General features: G+C 48.6%; 7 protein-coding genes across 7 annotated transcripts; 3 read left to right on the forward strand and 4 right to left on the reverse strand.

Annotated features, from left to right (window-relative positions):
• Window positions 1–70: 70 nt before the first annotated feature.
• BDV27DRAFT_126859 (uncharacterized protein) lies at window positions 71–1,048 on the forward strand. The gene is made up of 2 exons (XM_032066636.1): window positions 71–290; window positions 366–1,048. Exons 1-2 carry the CDS (start codon window positions 156–158, stop codon window positions 924–926), a joined length of 696 nt encoding a protein of 231 aa, XP_031928479.1. The 5' UTR covers window positions 71–155; the 3' UTR covers window positions 927–1,048.
• A 21-nt stretch (window positions 1,049–1,069) lies between these two features.
• Window positions 1,070–4,925, reverse strand: BDV27DRAFT_126860 (cell differentiation and development protein Fsr1). Its single transcript, XM_032066637.1, has 4 exons — window positions 4,307–4,925; window positions 3,947–4,225; window positions 2,035–3,894; window positions 1,070–1,982 (listed from the first exon to the last, which is right to left on the reverse strand). The coding sequence occupies exons 1-4, from the start codon at window positions 4,413–4,415 to the stop codon at window positions 1,723–1,725; spliced, it is 2,508 nt and encodes an 835-aa protein (XP_031928480.1). The 5' UTR covers window positions 4,416–4,925; the 3' UTR covers window positions 1,070–1,722.
• BDV27DRAFT_103588 (uncharacterized protein) lies at window positions 4,522–4,925 on the forward strand. The gene has a single exon (XM_032064330.1). It carries the CDS (start codon window positions 4,629–4,631, stop codon window positions 4,869–4,871), a length of 243 nt encoding a protein of 80 aa, XP_031928481.1. The 5' UTR covers window positions 4,522–4,628; the 3' UTR covers window positions 4,872–4,925.
• A 96-nt stretch (window positions 4,926–5,021) lies between these two features.
• rad14 (DNA repair protein RAD14) lies at window positions 5,022–6,760 on the reverse strand. Its single transcript, XM_032066638.1, has 4 exons — window positions 6,604–6,760; window positions 6,349–6,511; window positions 5,696–6,293; window positions 5,022–5,634 (listed from the first exon to the last, which is right to left on the reverse strand). Exons 2-4 carry the CDS (start codon window positions 6,442–6,444, stop codon window positions 5,219–5,221), a joined length of 1,110 nt encoding a protein of 369 aa, XP_031928482.1. The 5' UTR covers window positions 6,445–6,511; window positions 6,604–6,760; the 3' UTR covers window positions 5,022–5,218.
• Window positions 6,761–7,048: 288 nt separating this feature from the next.
• Window positions 7,049–8,296, reverse strand: BDV27DRAFT_126865 (uncharacterized protein). Its single transcript, XM_032066639.1, has 2 exons — window positions 7,613–8,296; window positions 7,049–7,547 (listed from the first exon to the last, which is right to left on the reverse strand). Exons 1-2 carry the CDS (start codon window positions 8,235–8,237, stop codon window positions 7,102–7,104), a joined length of 1,071 nt encoding a protein of 356 aa, XP_031928483.1. The 5' UTR covers window positions 8,238–8,296; the 3' UTR covers window positions 7,049–7,101.
• Window positions 8,297–10,779: 2,483 nt separating this feature from the next.
• Window positions 10,780–13,679, forward strand: BDV27DRAFT_156894 (putative DUF221 domain protein; the record flags this gene model as incomplete). The annotated part of the gene is made up of 6 exons (XM_032072410.1): window positions 10,780–10,830; window positions 10,902–11,134; window positions 11,189–11,481; window positions 11,533–12,438; window positions 12,501–12,899; window positions 12,967–13,679. 6 exons carry the CDS (start codon window positions 10,780–10,782, stop codon window positions 13,677–13,679), a joined length of 2,595 nt encoding a protein of 864 aa, XP_031928484.1.
• Window positions 13,680–14,139: 460 nt separating this feature from the next.
• BDV27DRAFT_171584 (putative extracellular endoglucanase) lies at window positions 14,140–16,170 on the reverse strand (the record flags this gene model as incomplete). Its single annotated transcript, XM_032075634.1, has 6 exons — window positions 15,901–16,170; window positions 15,703–15,834; window positions 15,297–15,647; window positions 15,225–15,246; window positions 14,376–15,171; window positions 14,140–14,301 (listed from the first exon to the last, which is right to left on the reverse strand). The coding sequence occupies exons 1-6, from the start codon at window positions 16,145–16,147 to the stop codon at window positions 14,140–14,142; spliced, it is 1,710 nt and encodes a 569-aa protein (XP_031928485.1). The 5' UTR covers window positions 16,148–16,170.
• Between the last annotated feature and the right edge of the window lie 792 nt (window positions 16,171–16,962).

Here is a 16,962-nt window from a genome sequence, read left to right on the forward strand (position 1 = left end):
ACCCAGCTTTTCTATAGTGCCTGAGGCAGAAACACGATAGCGCAAGTCAGCTTCACCACCAACCCAATCGGGCAAAATGCGGGATGTCTAACTGAATGTGACACAGCATCAAATAGCTCGTTTTGTCTTCCTCACCTTTATACAATCACTTTTAAATGTACACATCCGGACCCGCGGCCGCCATGGCAGAAGCCAACTTCATCAAATCATTCCTCACCTCCCTCGACTCACGCCCCATTAAGCTCCCCGCCGACTATGTCATTGATCCAGAACGAGTCGGGCGAGTCCCTGTACGTATATTACCTCAGACATCAGAACCCAGCTGCCCAAGCAATGATTTCCATACTAAACATGTCTCAAACCAGTTCCTCCTCCCCCGCATGCCAGCCCCTCACCCTGAAATGCCCAAGAAAGTGAAACAGGCTCAAGCCCCCGGCTCCGCCAAATCAATCACCGTGAACTTAAAATCCGCGCGGAATCCCGTCCTTGAATTCAAGCTTTCCAACAAGCCTATCTCCACGACTTCTGTTCAGGACCTCAAGGATGCAGTGCGGGGCCGTGTGGTCGACGCTCAGTCAAACAAGATTCCACTGGACAAGATCAAGATCCTGTATAAGCGCAAGCCGGTTGCGGGGAAGACCATCTCCGAGATCTTGGCTGATGAGCCGGAGATGCTGGCTGGTGGGAAGGAAGTTGAGTTTGGGGTTATGATTATGGGCGGTGCGAAGGTTGTCGATGAGGATCAGGAGATGGTGGATCGTGGTGCGTCGCCGAAGGCTGCTCTTGGGCCTAGTGGGGAGAGTGTCCTGGAGACGGAGGAGTTCTGGGAGGATCTGGAGGGATTTCTGGCGCAGAGGATTAAGGATAATGAGGAGGCGCAGAAGTTGAGGAGCTTGTTTAAGGAGGCTTGGAGTTCGAGTCGGTAAGTTATTTGGTTTGTATGGCTTGGGTGTTGTGTTATGATACCTCTTCTTATGAGAACATAAGGTCCGGATACAATGTCGGATATCCCTACTCATGAATAAACAAGCGTTCAGTGGTATTCCTTTAATATTACATAAATTGTGGTATTCTATGGCTTGCTGAGTAGATTGGAATCGAATCCCGGTTGCCCTGTTGCTGTAGTGTCTAGCATCATTCCCAACGGTATATCGGCGAGTGAGAGGGGACCATGTTCGGATCAGCGGAAGGCCCGCAGAACGGAAAAGAAAAGAAAACTATATTACAGGGCATGAGTGTAGAGGCCAAACTGCGGATCATCATGGTTTTAAGACTGCTAATAACGGTTAGATGAGCGGCAGCTTAAGGTATGCCGTTGTGGCCATCACACATGATGCCAAAGCACCTCAAAATGACGGGTCACAGGGGTACATGAATCGCGAATGTAACCAGTTGGTGTGAACAAAGATAATGAAAACTCTAAAGCACAGAAGACACCCTTCGTCATTTCATATAAGCCGGGGTAGTAATAGTAACAGCAATGCAGGGTGGATATGTTTAGGGAAATTGAAAAGGGATAGCGGATTATGAAGATAAAAAAGAAACTATAACCACAAGTGTAGAAGGGAACATATGCCAGGTAAGAGACCACTGGAAATGCTCAAGAATTCGCCAAGCGCTCATCCATTCATGCGTCCAAGAAATACGACATAAGAAGAATATCAGCTCGAATATAAGAGTAAAATCATACATTGGCAGTAGAAGCCCTCGTTATCTCGAAGATTACCTCGAGAAGACCTTAACCAGACCATCGCCGCCACCGCTAACGACCCATCGGCCATCGCGGCTCCAGACGGCGGAACACACGCCTTCACCACGCATCAACCGGTGACTGGTGATTTCTTGGGTGCAGCTGCGTTTCTCGAGGTTCCAGAACCGCAGACTGGCATCATGGCCGGCCGACACCAGTTCGCGTCCATCTGGAGATAGGGAAAGTGACGCAATCGCGGACGGGTGCGCCAGCATAGTATAAGTGCATTGTCCTATTCCAGTTGTTAGTAACCAGGCTTTGTTTCTCCACGACATAATACGTACCACTATTAGCGTCGAAAAGACGGATGTACCGGTCTTCGTAGCCACTTATTATGACACCTTCCACACCACTCGAGCCAGTGGCGCCGTGAACCACCTCTTCTTCACCCGAGATCCGGCTGGGATCAAGGCCAGCAGACCCGTCGAATCCAACCGTGGTTGCTACAACAGAGTTGACACCCGTGGAAGGAGTGCCATCGTACGTCTCCAGGCTCGCCATTCCCACAATTTCCTCGCCCGTCCTCGTATCATAGACAATGATTGATGCGTCCGAGAAGGACACCACAAAGTTCACCCCGGCAAGTGACAAGGGACTAATACAGGTGGGCGACGGGGAATCCTTTCGTGTGATCTTGTGAATGAGGGTATAATGGAATGGCGTTGAAGTAGCCATGCTAGGTTGCGGTGAGGATGGGAAGTTTGAACCAGACGAGATCGAATTTGCCCTCCGGCTTCCTCCAGCTCGTCTATTCCCTGCTTGCGGCGAGGAGAGCTGAGGTGGAGCACTAACTGCCCATATCAGTATTTGACCGTCCGCAGCCCCCGAAGCCAACAAGATCCGATCAGGGCCGCCGTAATGACCACAAGAGTCTCCGAACACAGACCCAGTAGTTCCAGGGAGGACACAAAGACCCCATACAGCATCTGTATGACCATCAAGTGTGGCCTTAGGGTCAATCCTTCCTCGTTCCCAGACACGCACACTGGCGTCTTGGCCACCGGAGAATACCCAGCCGTCACCCAAAGCGCGGCCTCCATTAGAGAAATCTCGGGAAGGAGAGCATGCGGCCAACGCTGTGACGGCACCAACATGCCCTCTGTGTGTGAAATAGCTAGTTATATCCAGATCATTGCTCGAATTGGCATTATGGGAGCCAAAATTACCGTATGTTGCTGGAATAATCCATCGCTTGATCGTGCCGTCATCGCTACAAGTACAGATTTCTGGCTCCGAAGGACTACCACCACCGGTGAAAATCACAGAGCGGACGACATCCAGGTGTCCGCGCAAAGCAAACCTAACTTTGAAGTTAGTTTCCTGTTTCTGGGATGTTCCTCCGATGCTGTCGCTCGATCCCTCGCTCTTACTCCTTGCTCCTGAGCTTTTCCGTCTATGGGAGAGCGATCCAGATCGTGAAGGAGATTTCGGTCGAACAAAGTTGGCGTTAGGAAAAGCATCCACGTCTGGCCGATGAGGCGGCATCGGTTCAGTTGGGGGCTCTTTTTCGGAAGGTTCGTCAAAGTTCCAACCATCCGAGTCCTCCTGCTGTTGCTGTTCTGCTTGTTGTGGCTGTATCTCCTCTTTAGCCCCTCCTTGAGCACCATACACATCATATGCTTGCTTCTCAGCACCAGTGCGTTCATCCACAATTATATGTTCGGGAGCCTGCTTTCTACTATCAACAGCCGTGGCTGGGGTTTGTTGCGGTTCCAAAGGTTTCCTTTCCAGGGCTTCTCTAGAACCGGGAGGCAGGCCAAACTGATTTGGCTGGCGAGATATCCCTGAACTCTCAGGGTATTGAGCCACAATGGGCTGATGGTTCTGAAGAGATACCTCCCGGGCCATCATATGGTTTGCTTGCTGCTGTTGTTGCTGTTGCTTTTGACGCTGCTGCTGAATGTGGTATGCTTCCTCCAGGGCCTGCTGAGACAGCTGTTGGTTTCCGTACATATGGTTTGGGAGCTCCGGATCGCTAAGGTCGGGAGGAGGATGCGATGCAGGGATAACGTGGTAAGTCACTTCTTGGGAGCATTTAGATAAATAAAGGCGCGATTTTTCCCGTTCATTTTCTTGCCGGAACTCAGGCTGATTGTCGTTCAACTCGGCTTCGTTGAGTTCCATGGCTGGCTTAGGACGTTGAGCTAGGAACTCAGTCAGTACATAGCGCGTCATCAGAAATGGTCATCATCATACATTTCAAGGCATTTATACTCTCTCGAGCGATATCCTTGGGATCCCTGGTGTCCTCAACCTTCTCATTGTTGCTGAGCTTCTTGACCTTTTCGCGCTCCTTCTTCAGCGCGGCCTCAAGTAGCCTAACGTGTTTACCCAGAGACTCGTGTAGACGCTTGCTTGTGCGCACGTCGCCTTCCAGCTTGCCTATACGAGACTTCATCTCTGCGCGCTCGATTTCCCATGCATTGCGGTCTCGCTCGTGTCGATGCCATTCTGTCTGCAGGAAGCGCATAACGCCTGCGATGCCACCAAAATGATTAGTTTCATTATCATGATGAGTTAAGGTCTCTAGGAAGCTCCAAAAAAAAAATGACACACCTTGTAATGTATACTCCGTCCCCTGAGGTTGCCCGCCGTTGGAGGACCCGTCCCCGGGTCCGCCATAGCCTCCAGCCCCGACCATGGCCGAGGGCGATTGCCAAGCCATGCGAAATCAACAATCAGGGCTATGGAGGCCGTTAATTATCAATCGAAAGTAGTTTCCAAGTCGGAGGGTTGAATTTGAGGTGTGAATAACTCGGTGAAGTTGTGCCCACAGCGATAAACTTTCTTGGTGTAATTCCAACAAAAGTCGGGACGGGCGACAGCGGCAGGAAACAGCGTTCCCCGGGCCGTGTCTACACCGGTGGGAGCGAAAACAATGGATGAAATCGAAAGGGCGGAGAAATCCGTTCGACGGAATTCGAGTAGACGTCAAAAGAGGTCGAGCCGGGAGGTGGCCTTGGACTGGTGCGCGTTCTGCTGCGCTGCTGAGGTCGGGGAAATGCTGTGGTGTTCTCGTTGGCTCCTTAGACGCCCACGCGGCTTAACCGCCTTTAGCGCTTGGGGGTTGTTTGTTTTCCCAGCCTCATCAAGTGGTGGTCAGGGGTTGAGAAAAGGATGAGCTGGCCATAAACATCCCGAAGACAAATTTTTCCAGTTTAAATGCACGTTTAAACCAGAGTACGTTCCTCAGGGGGGTGTGGACTGACAGGACATGATCTGAAGTACAGCTGGAACTGGACCTGACTTGTTCAGACCGCCAATCATCGACCCCAACTGACCCTTAGCACCGTTGCTTTTTGACCTGTTCAAAAAATCTCCCAATAAACTATCGCGAACATAACGTGTCACTATTTTTAATCTGCAACGTTATCAATGGACCAAATGTATCCACTCCTATGGTTTTCATGAATTCGTGACTCATTAGATACTATTACTCTATACATTATACAGGACAATTGCCATCAGCTAGAACTCTAACTCCTCCACTTCCATCCCGCAATCCACACACTTCTTGACTCCGATTCCAGTCTCGGGGTTCTCAATAGACCGACCCCATTGGTGCACATGTCTCCCACCATTGCCCAGGTCATCACCGAAATTCCCCCCGGTTGCTCCCTGACGGCTACGGCGATATGCATCGACTCGGGTACGCTTCTTCAGATCTTGTAGTTTGGACTTGAATTTGGCCTCTCGACGTCGCTTCTTCTCAGTCTCGCGTCGCTCAAACTCCGCATCTAGTGCTTCAGCAGAGCCCCACTTCTTCGCCGAAAAGGCATATTCCTCAACCTGATAGCGAAGGTAAAGCATCATGTTGTTCCAGGTCGACTTGTGAGGGTTCGGTTTTTCAAGATGGGGCAGAAGCTCTTCGTCTTTGAGCTCAGCTGCAGGCATAACGTCAATATCCAGCACTCATCCACACATGAAAGCCAGCGATGAACTCACGATCTGTCAAAAGGTAATCCTCCTTTGCTTCCGTCTTTGTGAGAAGACTGTACTTTTCAGGGAACTTCTCCTTGCAGGCGTGGCATACGCAACACCGAAGATCCTGCTCCCACTTCCAATCAATCTCCAGACTCCCACATTCACGACATGTCTTCTGCTTGCTTTTCTCATCCAACACGCTGAGGGCCGGTTCGAAAGGACCGGCCCGATTTCGACGAAGAGAATCGAGTAACTGTTTTCTCTCCCATTCCTTCTGCGTCATATTCGCGGGTTTCTGTTCCTCCTTTCCATCCTTGACATGAAGCGCCTTATTAAAGGGATCATCCTCCTCCGTCAAAAACCCTCCCTTCGTATCCGTCATCTTACTGAAGTCATATTCAACGTATTTCGTGAAGTTCCGCGCAGGCTTAATCGAATCAAGCGGACGGGCCGCTGAAGTCGCATCTCGAACCGTAGCAGGCGTCTCAGCCGTCATGGAAGAATAAGACCGTTTAACTCCTCCTTTCGTAGATTGCGCGGCACCGCTAACATGAGCCGATGTCCGAGCCTCCGCCTCCCGTTGCTCCCGTATCGCTTTTGCTTTCATGCGGTTTATTTCCTATACATTGGCCGATGTCAGCCAAATATCCATAGATCGCGTCGGGTGTGCATACAATTTTCCGCAGCTGCTCCGGCGTAAGTGGTGCCCGTGGGAGCTCACCGGGCTTTGAACTGCCTGTTTGCGGCGGCGGAGTCGAACGGTCTGCCATTTTGAACAACAAGGCTTTCTAGAGCTCTTGCCACGCGTCGAGGATGCAATTAATGGTGATTGAAAAGGTGAGTCTTTCAAGGCCCGTTATCGATAGCTCGTATCGCCACTTCACGTGATGATAAGAAAACTGAACGAAGCGTTGATTGGTGGGATATAGTATGCCGTCGGATTGAAGAGAAGAGTAAGGGATTATCCATGATAGAACGATAGCAGGTGCATTGATTGTATGACAGCATATGTTAAGTGAGCGGAAGTGCGCAGTGGCTTATGCAATCTGTATAAATATCGTCATCACTTCGCAACGACTCGGTTGTAGTTTATAACCCTCTGTCGAAATCCAAACATGCCAATATATATTTCGGAATGAATGAACCTGTCGGAAACGATCAATACAGCTACTAGTAAAAAGGTCAAGAGATTTAGTCAACTACCCGAGTAGCATCAAGTCATTACACTTGTTCAAGACTCGCAGATACTACAACACTTTTGAATGTCTCCAATATTGCATACTCCTACAAATAAAAGCCCCTCTACATGTGTTACGAGCTGGTTGAAGCAATAAGAACCTCCGATCACACAGGCACAAACAAACAAGGGGTATCAAGATTAATGCGCTATTCGAAATCGCTATATATCCTGTTCAATGCTTAATTCGTCAACCAACGAAGTCATATTCTTCGCATACCTCATCGTCATCCCGTCCTTGGCCGTATAAGACTTCGCACACCCCTCCCACAGGAACATCCAAGACGGCATCAGTGCCCTCGCTCCAGATTTCCCTCCAGTTGACTTTCCTATTCTGCGGGCCCATAATTTGGTATGAAGTTGCACCCGGTTTCATCTTGGCCGCACCACCAGGTCGTCTCCTACCCTTGCCATCTATCACAGCAACATTCGCCACTTCATCCACGATGTTCTCAACGCTGTTCATTGGCAGCGTCATGTAACCGGTATTATAAGAGGCAAGCGCAATGTAGATGTAGACGATGGTCATGACGAGCCACGCAGGGATGGCTAGTGACCACCATCGAGTCGGGTAGTAGGTTATTCCAAGCTGGTGTAAAAACGGTTTTGGAAGATAGGACCAGAGGATGTATAGTACTGTGAGAAAGGTGTCAGAACTGTCCACATGAACTCCGGGTACAGTAGCCACTGTTTGCACTTACAAAATGCCAACGAAGAGGCGAGATATAGAACGAAGCCGTAATACTCATACGTGGGAACCTTCGGACTTGCTCGAGGAACAGTTGTCGCGCGACGTGCTGACTTCGCAACCGCTGCTTCTGTATCGTTCGGTGTTTCGACATCAGAACTGTCAGGGGTAGTTGGTCGGGAAGTAGTTGTCGAGAAAGGTGGTCGCAGAAGAGAGGTCAAAGAAGGAGAGGGCGGCAGAGGCGTCGGGGGTCTATTGTAAAAAGGGGGAGCGAATGCATTGGGACCGTGAAGTGAACTTGAAGAATGGCGAAATGGATGTATCTCGATGCCATCGTCTTCCGGTGATTGCCCGTCCGATTCGTCTGTGGACGCATCGGAGAATAATTGGTCGTCTAATGAGTACTGTGATTGAAAGTTCGCATCATAATCTTCCTCCTCAACGTCTGGTGATGTTATATCTGGATCGTCTTCCGTAAAGTTGGTATCTGGTGCATCTTGAGAAGTGATTGCTAGATCATCTGCCGAGAGAGGGGGAAATGGTTGTTTCGATTCGAATGGAGGCAGCGCGGAGTGGGAGCCAGAGTCGTTAGTTATTCTGTCTGAGCTCATATGTTGCTCTTCGCTAGTAAATGACATCTCTTCGGACAAGGTTGCGTCAAACAGAGCATGAACATCAGAAAGTCGTAGTCGCAGTCGCAGTCGATCATTGTATACTGCCATTGTTCACCGCCTATTATTCCTCGGCGTATTAAGGATTTAGGTATGGTATAGATCTAGATTGTAGGTTGCCAAGCATCATAGGGAGGCTGGTGAATTACCACTCTATACAAGAGCTAAAAGAAATGAAGGGAGTACGAGTACATCTGCATATGCACTTTTACGCCAGAACAAGTTTGTCTTGCCATCCTTAAGTTCCCACAAGGCTTTGACCACGCTGTATAGTATATAATATATATAAACTTGGTATGACCATCCGCTCAAGGCCAATGTCAAGTTGTCAACATCTTCAGAGCAATTGTCAGACGAACAAGCACCCGAGAAGATTGTAATACGGGGAGTTTATAGCATCTAGATCGCAAGCGAAGGTAACATGCCTTTCTAGTAGTAGCGTATGCTAGGGATTCCCCAAGTCGCGTAGAAGTCAGTTTACGCGAAACAAGCCCAACGTTCGTTTCAGGGATGCATGAACTCATCAAAGATTTCAAATTGAGAGATTCTAGGCACAACAATTCTTGAGCTTTGCGGTTACTATGTTTATGCAAGGATCAGGCTCAATGAAGATGATGAATACCTGGTATCGGATGTATCCAAGCAAAACTATATGAACTTTATCGGGTTGATCTGTCTGATATAGACGGACTAGTTCGGAAGCATTGATTCGGATTTGTCTTGCTTCTCAACTCCGTTCGTCTCTCTTGGGCCTTACCGCAAAATGCAAGACAACCCTATTTGAATCTACTTCGCAAATCATATTTCTCGAATGGAATGGGCACGGGCGGAATGATAATGCCTAAGAATGTGACTTGCTTCGACTGCACCTGGGCGAGGCCACCATTGACGAACATTCGAGATGAGGTGCTCCATTCTTAGGAATGCTATACACTCTTCCTGTATGGTTGCCTACCAACCCTACAGACTAGTACTCCGTAGTAGTCAATCATATATGATGTTGAGTGGGGATGGTATGTAACGATAAAATGCTGCATGTCACGTCGCCAGACCGTCTACTCCGTAGGCGGCAAAGGGAAATCAGTCAAGGTCTCAGCTTCTGGCTTCACTTTCCTTTTTTCTTTTCTTTTCCTTTCCCTTTTTTTTTTTTTTTTTTTTTTTTTTATTCCTTCCAAATCCAGAGGCCTTGTCCCCGCTTTTCGGGAATGACTCGGAAGCTCAAGATTTGATCCAGCGTGTCTCAGATGTTAATTTAATACTAGTCGACCGGAATATGGTTCCAGCCAGGCGAGGTTCTGAGCAGGACAACCACGATTTCCTGGTTTCACTTTTATTCATGCAAGACCAATCCTGCGTCGTCCGCCGTTTACCATCTAAGCGAACGACCACGAGTCAGACGATTTGTATTTTGCTCATTGTTCGGTTGCCAAAAAAAGTACTTATCCCTTGCGTACGTGTCCTCCAACGGTCCACGTCTGGATTTGTTGACACCAGTGGTGCTGAACTGATTGGATCGGATCAGTTGTCGTTCGACCCATGGAACGGATCTTCTTTCGTTTACATGCCTTTTTAGTGCTCGAACCCACTTGGTACATGTCACCGCCAATGATACGCGCCAGGCACAGATAATCTAAAAGATTGTTGCGATGGATAGAGATTACGCTAATTCGACTCGGCCGCGTTCCCTTCTTTTTACCCCTGTGGCGATTTGCATCTGATTAGCGCATACAACCCACAGTTAGCGACGTGGAAAACTCTTGTGGCCGGTCAAAAGAAATTTCATGACGACGCAAGGTGCAAAGCAGAGACTCATGTCGATGCCTTACAATACATCCTAACAATGCGAATTGCTGTGGCAGGGAATTGTAGAAGCTTGGCTGAAGCTCAGTGGCAGACATTCCTTACTTCGCGGTACTTTTAGCAGAGTTTTGAGGATCGGCGATCACTACAATGCCCTATCGCGATTGGATGAACCATCCTCAAGATTATGGGAAACTATCGACTACTAAATCTCGACGGTCTCTCTGGGTCCGTGGTCCCAGTAGCCAACCCCTAATGCATGTTCCACCGAAATTTAAAATCTTTCCAGTTAGTCTATCCTGGTCCTTTACCACGCGGAGCGAGCTGTAGCCCACACGAACATGTCACTGTGGGTTTGCTACCCTCTCGTCGTTTGTGACCCACCAATCAGAAAGGTTGTGACTGGAGATAATCGACATTTTTACCCTTTCACACACATTCCCATTGATGTTTGGGTTGGGCCGGTCCGCCAATAGCACTCCTGTCAACCTGCAGGTCTACATACTTTAGCCTCGGGTGCCTTCCCCCCATTTTGACTGACAGTTTCGACAAGCTGAGTTGCATATTTTAGTCATGAGGGTGGGCCGGTCTGTCCGAGAATATATGTTCCTGAACCGACGCCTGTGCAATGTTGTTGTAGGATCTGGACCCCAAGTCTCTACCAAAGAATTGATCTAGCTGGCCATGAGCTAGCTTTCTGACGGCCATTATGGTTGAAGCGACACTATTCGACTTGCTTGTCAAGCGGTCAGACCTTCTTGTACGATGAGCACAAAGAGCAAAACTGTAACCCTTGTGAGATACCAATGAGGCTAATCCTGCTACTGACAGAATCCTGAGAATGACCCTAACGTAGGGTCTTCCCGGGGTAATGCCTCCTCAACAACTTCTGAGGCTATGGAAAATCTGGGTGTCAAAGATTCAACGTCCCTTTCCGCACTTGTTACCACATTAGTTCCTGCCTTGATCATCGCAGTCTTTTGGTTCGGTCTGTTCCTGATCTGTCGACGAACTCAGCTTCGGTGGTACGCGCCTAGGACACATCTACCCAATTGGCACAAGCAGTAAGTTAAGTTAAAGCCACACTTCCTCTGCATTCATGCTAACAGATTTCCCAGTGAACGGAGTCCTGAGCTGCCCTCAGGTTTCATTAATTGGTTTGGGCACTTTCTCAAGATCTCTGATGCACACGTCCTTCATTCCTCCTCTATGGACGGTTATCTTTTCCTTCGATTCCTGAGAGTGCTGTGTGCTACATGCTTCACGGGATGCTTGATTACATGGCCCATCTTGCTTCCTGTCCATGCAACTGGTGGTGCAGGTAACACTCAGCTCGATGCATTGAGTTTTAGCAACGTGAAAAACCCGAAGCGCTATTATGCTCACGTCGCGATGGCGATTGTCTTTTTCAGTAAGTGAACGCTGATGTTATGAGAGTGAGAGTCACTAACCGTCTCAACAGCGTTCGTATTCTACGTGGTAACGCGGGAGAGTATATTTTATGCCAATCTCCGTCAAGCATACCTCAACTCCTCCGCATATGTAAATCGGATCTCCTCGAGGACAGTTTTATTCATGTCAGTCCCTGATGAATACAAGAATGAGAAAAAGCTGCGCCAAGTGTTTGGTGACTCTATTCACCGGATATGGATCACTACCGACTGCAAAAAGTTGGCCAAGTTGGTCCGTAGAAGGGACAAGTTGGCCTTCCGGTTGGAGAGCGCAGAGACAAGAATCATACGATCGGCAAATTCGGCACGCCTGAAAACCTTGAAACAGGGTCGCATCCCATCTGACTTCTCTGTTGACAGTGAAGCAGGCACTTCGCCGATGTTTCATGGTATCCGGCGACCAACTCATCGCGTTACATGGTTTGGAGAAAAAGTCGACACGATCAAGTGGCTGCGGGAGCAGCTTGTGGAAATTTCGCAGGAGGTTAATCATCTACAACAAAAATATAAGGATGGGGAGATGAAAACTCTTTCTGCAGTCTTCATCGAATTCGATACCCAGTCCGCCGCCCAGATTGCCCTGCAGACTTTGTCTCACCACCAACCACTCCACATGACTCCTCGCTTCATCGGCATTTCCCCCAGAGAGGTTGTCTGGTCTGCATTAAATCTCAGCTGGTGGCAGCGCATTGTGCGAAAGTTCGCGGTTAAGGGTGGTATTGCTGCGCTTGTCATTTTCTGGTCGATCCCATCTGCCCTCGTGGGTACTATTTCAAACATCACATACCTTTCCGACATGGTTCCATTCCTGCATTGGATCGACTTACTTCCAGAGACGATAAAGGGTGTAATTGCAGGACTGTTACCATCAGCAGCACTTGTTATGCTGATGTCCTTGGTGCCAATCATCTGTCGAAGTATGTCCCTGATAATGCATATCACCTTCAGGTACTAAAGTTCTAACCTTTGCCCCGTATAGTTTGTGCCCGACGTTCCGGTGTGCCATCCTCTTCTCGCGTGGAACTATTCACACAGAGTGCCCATTTTTGCTTCCAGGTCGTCCAGGTCTTCCTGGTCACGACGCTGACTTCAGCAGCGTCCGCTGCAACCACCCAAATCATCAAAGACCCTTTGTCCGCCAAGGATCTTCTTGCCGAGAACCTCCCCAAGGCAACCAATTTCTATATTTCTTACTTCCTGCTCCAAGGATTGACCATGAGTTCTATGGCTGTGGTTCAGGTTGCTGGAGCCTTATTCTTCAAATTCATCACTACTTTTTTCGATCGCTCTCCTCGACGTCTGTATGAAAGATGGTCCGCTCTCAGCGGTATCAGCTGGGGCAACATCTTCCCAGTGTTCACAAACATGGGCGTTATTGGTTCGTCCCCAACACTGCAGCAATTCCCTCATTTACTGAAGCGACGCAAGACTAACAAGCCCTGCAGCCCTGACCTACTCCTGCATCGCACCTCTCATTCTCGGCTTCGCCTTTGTCGGCCTCTACCTCGTCTACCAAGCCTACCGCTACAACTTCCTCTTCGTCTACGACCCCCGCATCGACACCAAGGGCCTCGTCTACCCCCGAGCCCTCCAACACCTCCTCACAGGCATCTACCTCGCAGACGTCTGCATGATCGGCCTCTTCGCCATCAAAGGCGCAGTCGGCCCCCTAGTCATAATGCTCCTCTTCGGTATCCTCTTCGTCCTAGCCCACATGTCCCTCAATGAAGCTCTTGCCCCCTTCAACAACTTCCTCCCCCGCACCCTCGACACCGAAGAAGAAGCCCAGCAATGCAAAGAAGAAGAAGTCCACTTCCTCAGCCCGCGCAGCAAATGGGAAGCCGCCTGGAAATGGTTCCACCCGAACCTTTACCGCGACTACGCTGGTCTCCGTCGGAAGGTCCGTCGCAACGACGTCGAGATCAAGTACTCCGAAGAAGAACGCTACAACGCTTACTACGAGCCATGTATTACATCGCCCACGCCCACGATCTGGATCCCGAGGGATAAGTGGGGATTCAGTCAGCAGGAGGTGTTGGCGACGGACCCGATCATTCCGATTACGGATGAGGGTGCCCATTTGGATGAGAAGAATAAAATCGTTTGGGATAAATATGATCCTAACTTGCCGCTGTCGGAGTTGAAGATTTTGTACTAAACGGTAGTTTTTTGAGTCTTGTATATAGCGTGTTTTTTATTTGGGCGTTGGTTCTGGTGGGTAATGATAATATGACTACTAATGGTTGGTGGACGGAAATTGGGTTATGTGATTAGGTTAATTTAATGAATAATATATTAAACTTTTTGTAGTACATTTGTGTGTTGTTTAGGTTTTATAGTATGTTTTCTAGTATGTTTTCTAACTAGAATAAAGCCCCAAGTCACTATCTGACTGGCCCCATTGGTCTAATAAACTGACCCAAAGAATTAGAGCCTGCATACTACGCTCAAACTACGTCAATAGAGCGCTTCCGAAATCGTTCCTATCAACGTAAAGGTCAATCAATTCAAATAAATCAAAGAATTATGATATAACACAAAGAACGAAACCAAATAATATGTTATGAGAAGAGAAAAGCAGCAATATCCATACGAATAATAAGAATCTCCTACATCTCTCAAACAGTCAAAGTAAAGTTGACCGTGTTAGTCGTTGTGTCAACACGCGGAAAGAACTCGAACGTGAAAACTGTATCCTGGCCCGCGGCAACAACAGCCTCAACCGCAGCCTGGGTGAGAATCACGTTCTTGTCATCCCAGTTCCATTGGCTGCTGTATGTCTGTAGATTGGCGAACAAGAACGTTAGTAATCTCTAGAATATATCGCGAGTGGGCAAAGTGAAGGGGAACTTACTGTTCTAGCTTCGGCAAAAGGACCGAACCATTGGGTGAAGTCGTCGACTAGATAGGTGCCATTGTTGAGGAGGGCCTTCACAGTGGCGGGTTTAGGAAGTCCTTTCCATGTGATAGGGATGGAGAGGTCGGATCCGGAGACGGATGAGGCGGCGGCAGAGGTCTTTGAGAGTGTTGGGGTGTCCCACTGGACAAGTTGGATGACAGGGGAGGCTCCTGATGAGAACTTCAGGGTGAAGTTGGGGAGGAGGCCTGGCTCGGAGGTTTCCGAATAATATGTTGAGAGGAACGAGGCAGGGAATGTGATGTTGGAACCGGCGACGCTGTAATCTGTGTCTGCCTTTAGGGTGGTGCCCTTCGAGTCTTTGATGGAAACGAGAGTGTTGTCGTTGAACAGGAAGGGGAGGGTCTGATCAGTGACTTCTGTTCCGACTTTGTGGAAGATGTATGCTGAAGACCATTGACTTGGTGCGGAGGTGTCTACGGTGCTGTCGGGCAGACTGTTAGTCTCGTTCCCGTTGGTGAGGATCTCGATTGACACGGGGTCACGCCAGATGCCTGATGAGCGGTCCAGGTGGTCAAGTCCGTTATCCCAGAGAATAGGGCTCATGTTGTACTTCTTCGTGGTGCGAATGAGGTAGTCGTGATACTTCCAGCGTGCTGCAGGTTCGGTGTTGGTCGGAGAGGCATCGAACTCTCCAAGGACAATGGGAATATCGGTGAAGTTACCTCGAAGAAGGCCAAGGGTGCTGTCAAGCTCGCTCTTATCTGAGTCTGAGCCCCAAATAGTCTTGCCCCTAGGAGAGTTAAGTATGAAGATCATATCAATAGAGGGTCAAGTGCTATTTACCATGCACTGAAGATAAAGTCGTCTGTATGAGAACGTTAGCACTAAATTGCGAGAAGGATTTAGCCTACTTACAAGGAGCATAGAAATGGAATTGAAGAGCCCATGGGTTTGTGATATTGGCAGGGGCCTTGAACCACTGGGAGGTTTTTACACTGTCCATCCCTCCACCTACCAGGTTGACGACTCGCTTTGCATTGAAGCCCCCAGCACGATTGATTTCATTGAGAAAGATCTCATTAAATCTATTGATCTTGGCACCGTCTTCGGCAGTATTGCAAGGTGGTTCATTGATGGTTTCGAAGGCGACCATGCTTGACTTGCAACCCAACTTAGTACCAATCTGATACCAAAGTTTCGCAAATTTCTGCTCAATTTCGGTAATGTTTGCATCGGTTTTGGTGACATCCGCCCATTCCCAAGAGTCTGGATTGTTAGCTAGTGGCTAAGCCATGATTATAGGCGTACTTGGGTGGTTTACCGTGGTGGACATTGACAATAGTGTACAGACCACGAGACGTGATCATGTCTATAACATCAGAAACTCTCTGCAGCCATTTTGGATCAACGGTCCAGTCAGGAGATTCACTAGTGAAGTGATGTGTCCAAGTAACTAGTGGTGTTATTAGCATATATGTGAAAAGTCTCTCAAAAAAGAAGGGGCAACATATCCACGCACCTGGAAGGCGAACACTCTTGAATCCAGCTGACTTGACATAATCAAAGGTCGATTCTTGAACAAGAGGATTATTCCAAGAATCTTCATTCGGAGTAGCATCAAGACTGTTTCCCAAATTCCACCCTGGATTGATTTTCGCCACGAAATCAGAGGCCGAGATGGCGTCAAATGACCCTGTACAATTGGCACCGAGGGCCCAGGCGCCTTGAAGAAAGGCCGTGAGAGCTAAAAGCCGTAATGGTTGCATTATGACAAGAGCTCAGAGGTGACTCAAAGCCTGTGAAATCACTTTGGAAGCCTGTGCGGTCAGATCATGGAGGGAAGAGCAGGTTATTTATATACTAAAGTTTGAAACCCCGAAGAAAAGTAGAACCTGGCCAACAGGTGTTGGTGAATATGACACCAGTCCCCGTGCATTAGGGCATCTGGAATTGATTAAGAGTGAATCTTGACCGATTAGCTGATTCGAGCCCCCCTAAAGGATGAAACCTAGAAGCCTCTTGCTATAGATGCATGCATCTCGCCAGATGTGATAGGATTGCATAGGACGATCTCCAGACAAATGCCCTCAAAGATAGCTAGTTAACTACTAGCACACCATCGCAATCAAGTAATGCAATCCAATATGGTAGAAATAAAGCCGTTAATGTTCTCATCATCCGTTTCTCCGACGGCTTAACAGTCCGGGTAATAAGTCTATACTCTATACGCTCTGTTGCGAGAGCTTGGAATTCCCCACGGAATAAACGCCGGACGAATAATTTCCGATACCTGACCATTCATAGACGCGGACATTGAACTAGGAACTAGGGTCTTAGAGTATTAATGAAACATGCAGAAATTCAAGAAAAGGAGTCAGTGTATCTTCCTCCAATTAGGTGGCCCATGGCGAATTGTGTTGGTGGGCCCGCGGCGACATTTTATAAAACAAACGTGCCGGAAACTTTGTCTCAGATATCGGAGATGGATGCGTCGGTGCCGAGATGCTACAATGCAGGCGCAAGGGTTTTCTGCAATGCCAGAAGTGTGGGAATAAGGGAACGCTTGCGCCATTCGACCTTT

This window comes from Aspergillus caelatus (assembly GCF_009193585.1).
Source record: "Aspergillus caelatus strain CBS 763.97 unplaced genomic scaffold BDV27scaffold_69, whole genome shotgun sequence".
Lineage (NCBI taxonomy): Eukaryota > Fungi > Ascomycota > Eurotiomycetes > Eurotiales > Aspergillaceae > Aspergillus > Aspergillus caelatus.

What these genes read in the sequence shown, in the direction of transcription:
- rad14 (XM_032066638.1), bottom strand. Translation starts at nt 6,444, where the DNA reads ATGGCAGACCGTTCGACTCCGCCGCCGCAAACAGGCAGTTCAAAGCCC. An exon ending in CGGAGCAGCTGCGGAAAATT is followed by an intron (nt 6,294 to 6,348) that starts GTATGCACACCC and finishes GCCAATGTATAG; the next exon opens with GAAATAAACCGCATGAAAGC. An exon ending in GGATTACCTTTTGACAGATC is followed by an intron (nt 5,635 to 5,695) that starts GTGAGTTCATCG and finishes TTATGCCTGCAG; the next exon opens with CTGAGCTCAAAGACGAAGAG.
- BDV27DRAFT_126859 (XM_032066636.1), top strand. Translation starts at nt 156, where the DNA reads ATGTACACATCCGGACCCGCGGCCGCCATGGCAGAAGCCAACTTCATC. An exon ending in AACGAGTCGGGCGAGTCCCT is followed by an intron (nt 291 to 365) that starts GTACGTATATTA and finishes GTCTCAAACCAG; the next exon opens with TTCCTCCTCCCCCGCATGCC.
- BDV27DRAFT_126860 (XM_032066637.1), bottom strand. Translation starts at nt 4,415, where the DNA reads ATGGCTTGGCAATCGCCCTCGGCCATGGTCGGGGCTGGAGGCTATGGC. An exon ending in GAGTATAAATGCCTTGAAAT is followed by an intron (nt 3,895 to 3,946) that starts GTATGATGATGA and finishes CTGAGTTCCTAG; the next exon opens with CTCAACGTCCTAAGCCAGCC. An exon ending in TCTTTTCGACGCTAATAGTG is followed by an intron (nt 1,983 to 2,034) that starts GTACGTATTATG and finishes CAACTGGAATAG; the next exon opens with GACAATGCACTTATACTATG.
- BDV27DRAFT_103588 (XM_032064330.1), top strand. Translation starts at nt 4,629, where the DNA reads ATGGATGAAATCGAAAGGGCGGAGAAATCCGTTCGACGGAATTCGAGT.
- BDV27DRAFT_126865 (XM_032066639.1), bottom strand. Translation starts at nt 8,237, where the DNA reads ATGTCATTTACTAGCGAAGAGCAACATATGAGCTCAGACAGAATAACT. An exon ending in CGCCTCTTCGTTGGCATTTT is followed by an intron (nt 7,548 to 7,612) that starts GTAAGTGCAAAC and finishes CCTTTCTCACAG; the next exon opens with TACTATACATCCTCTGGTCC.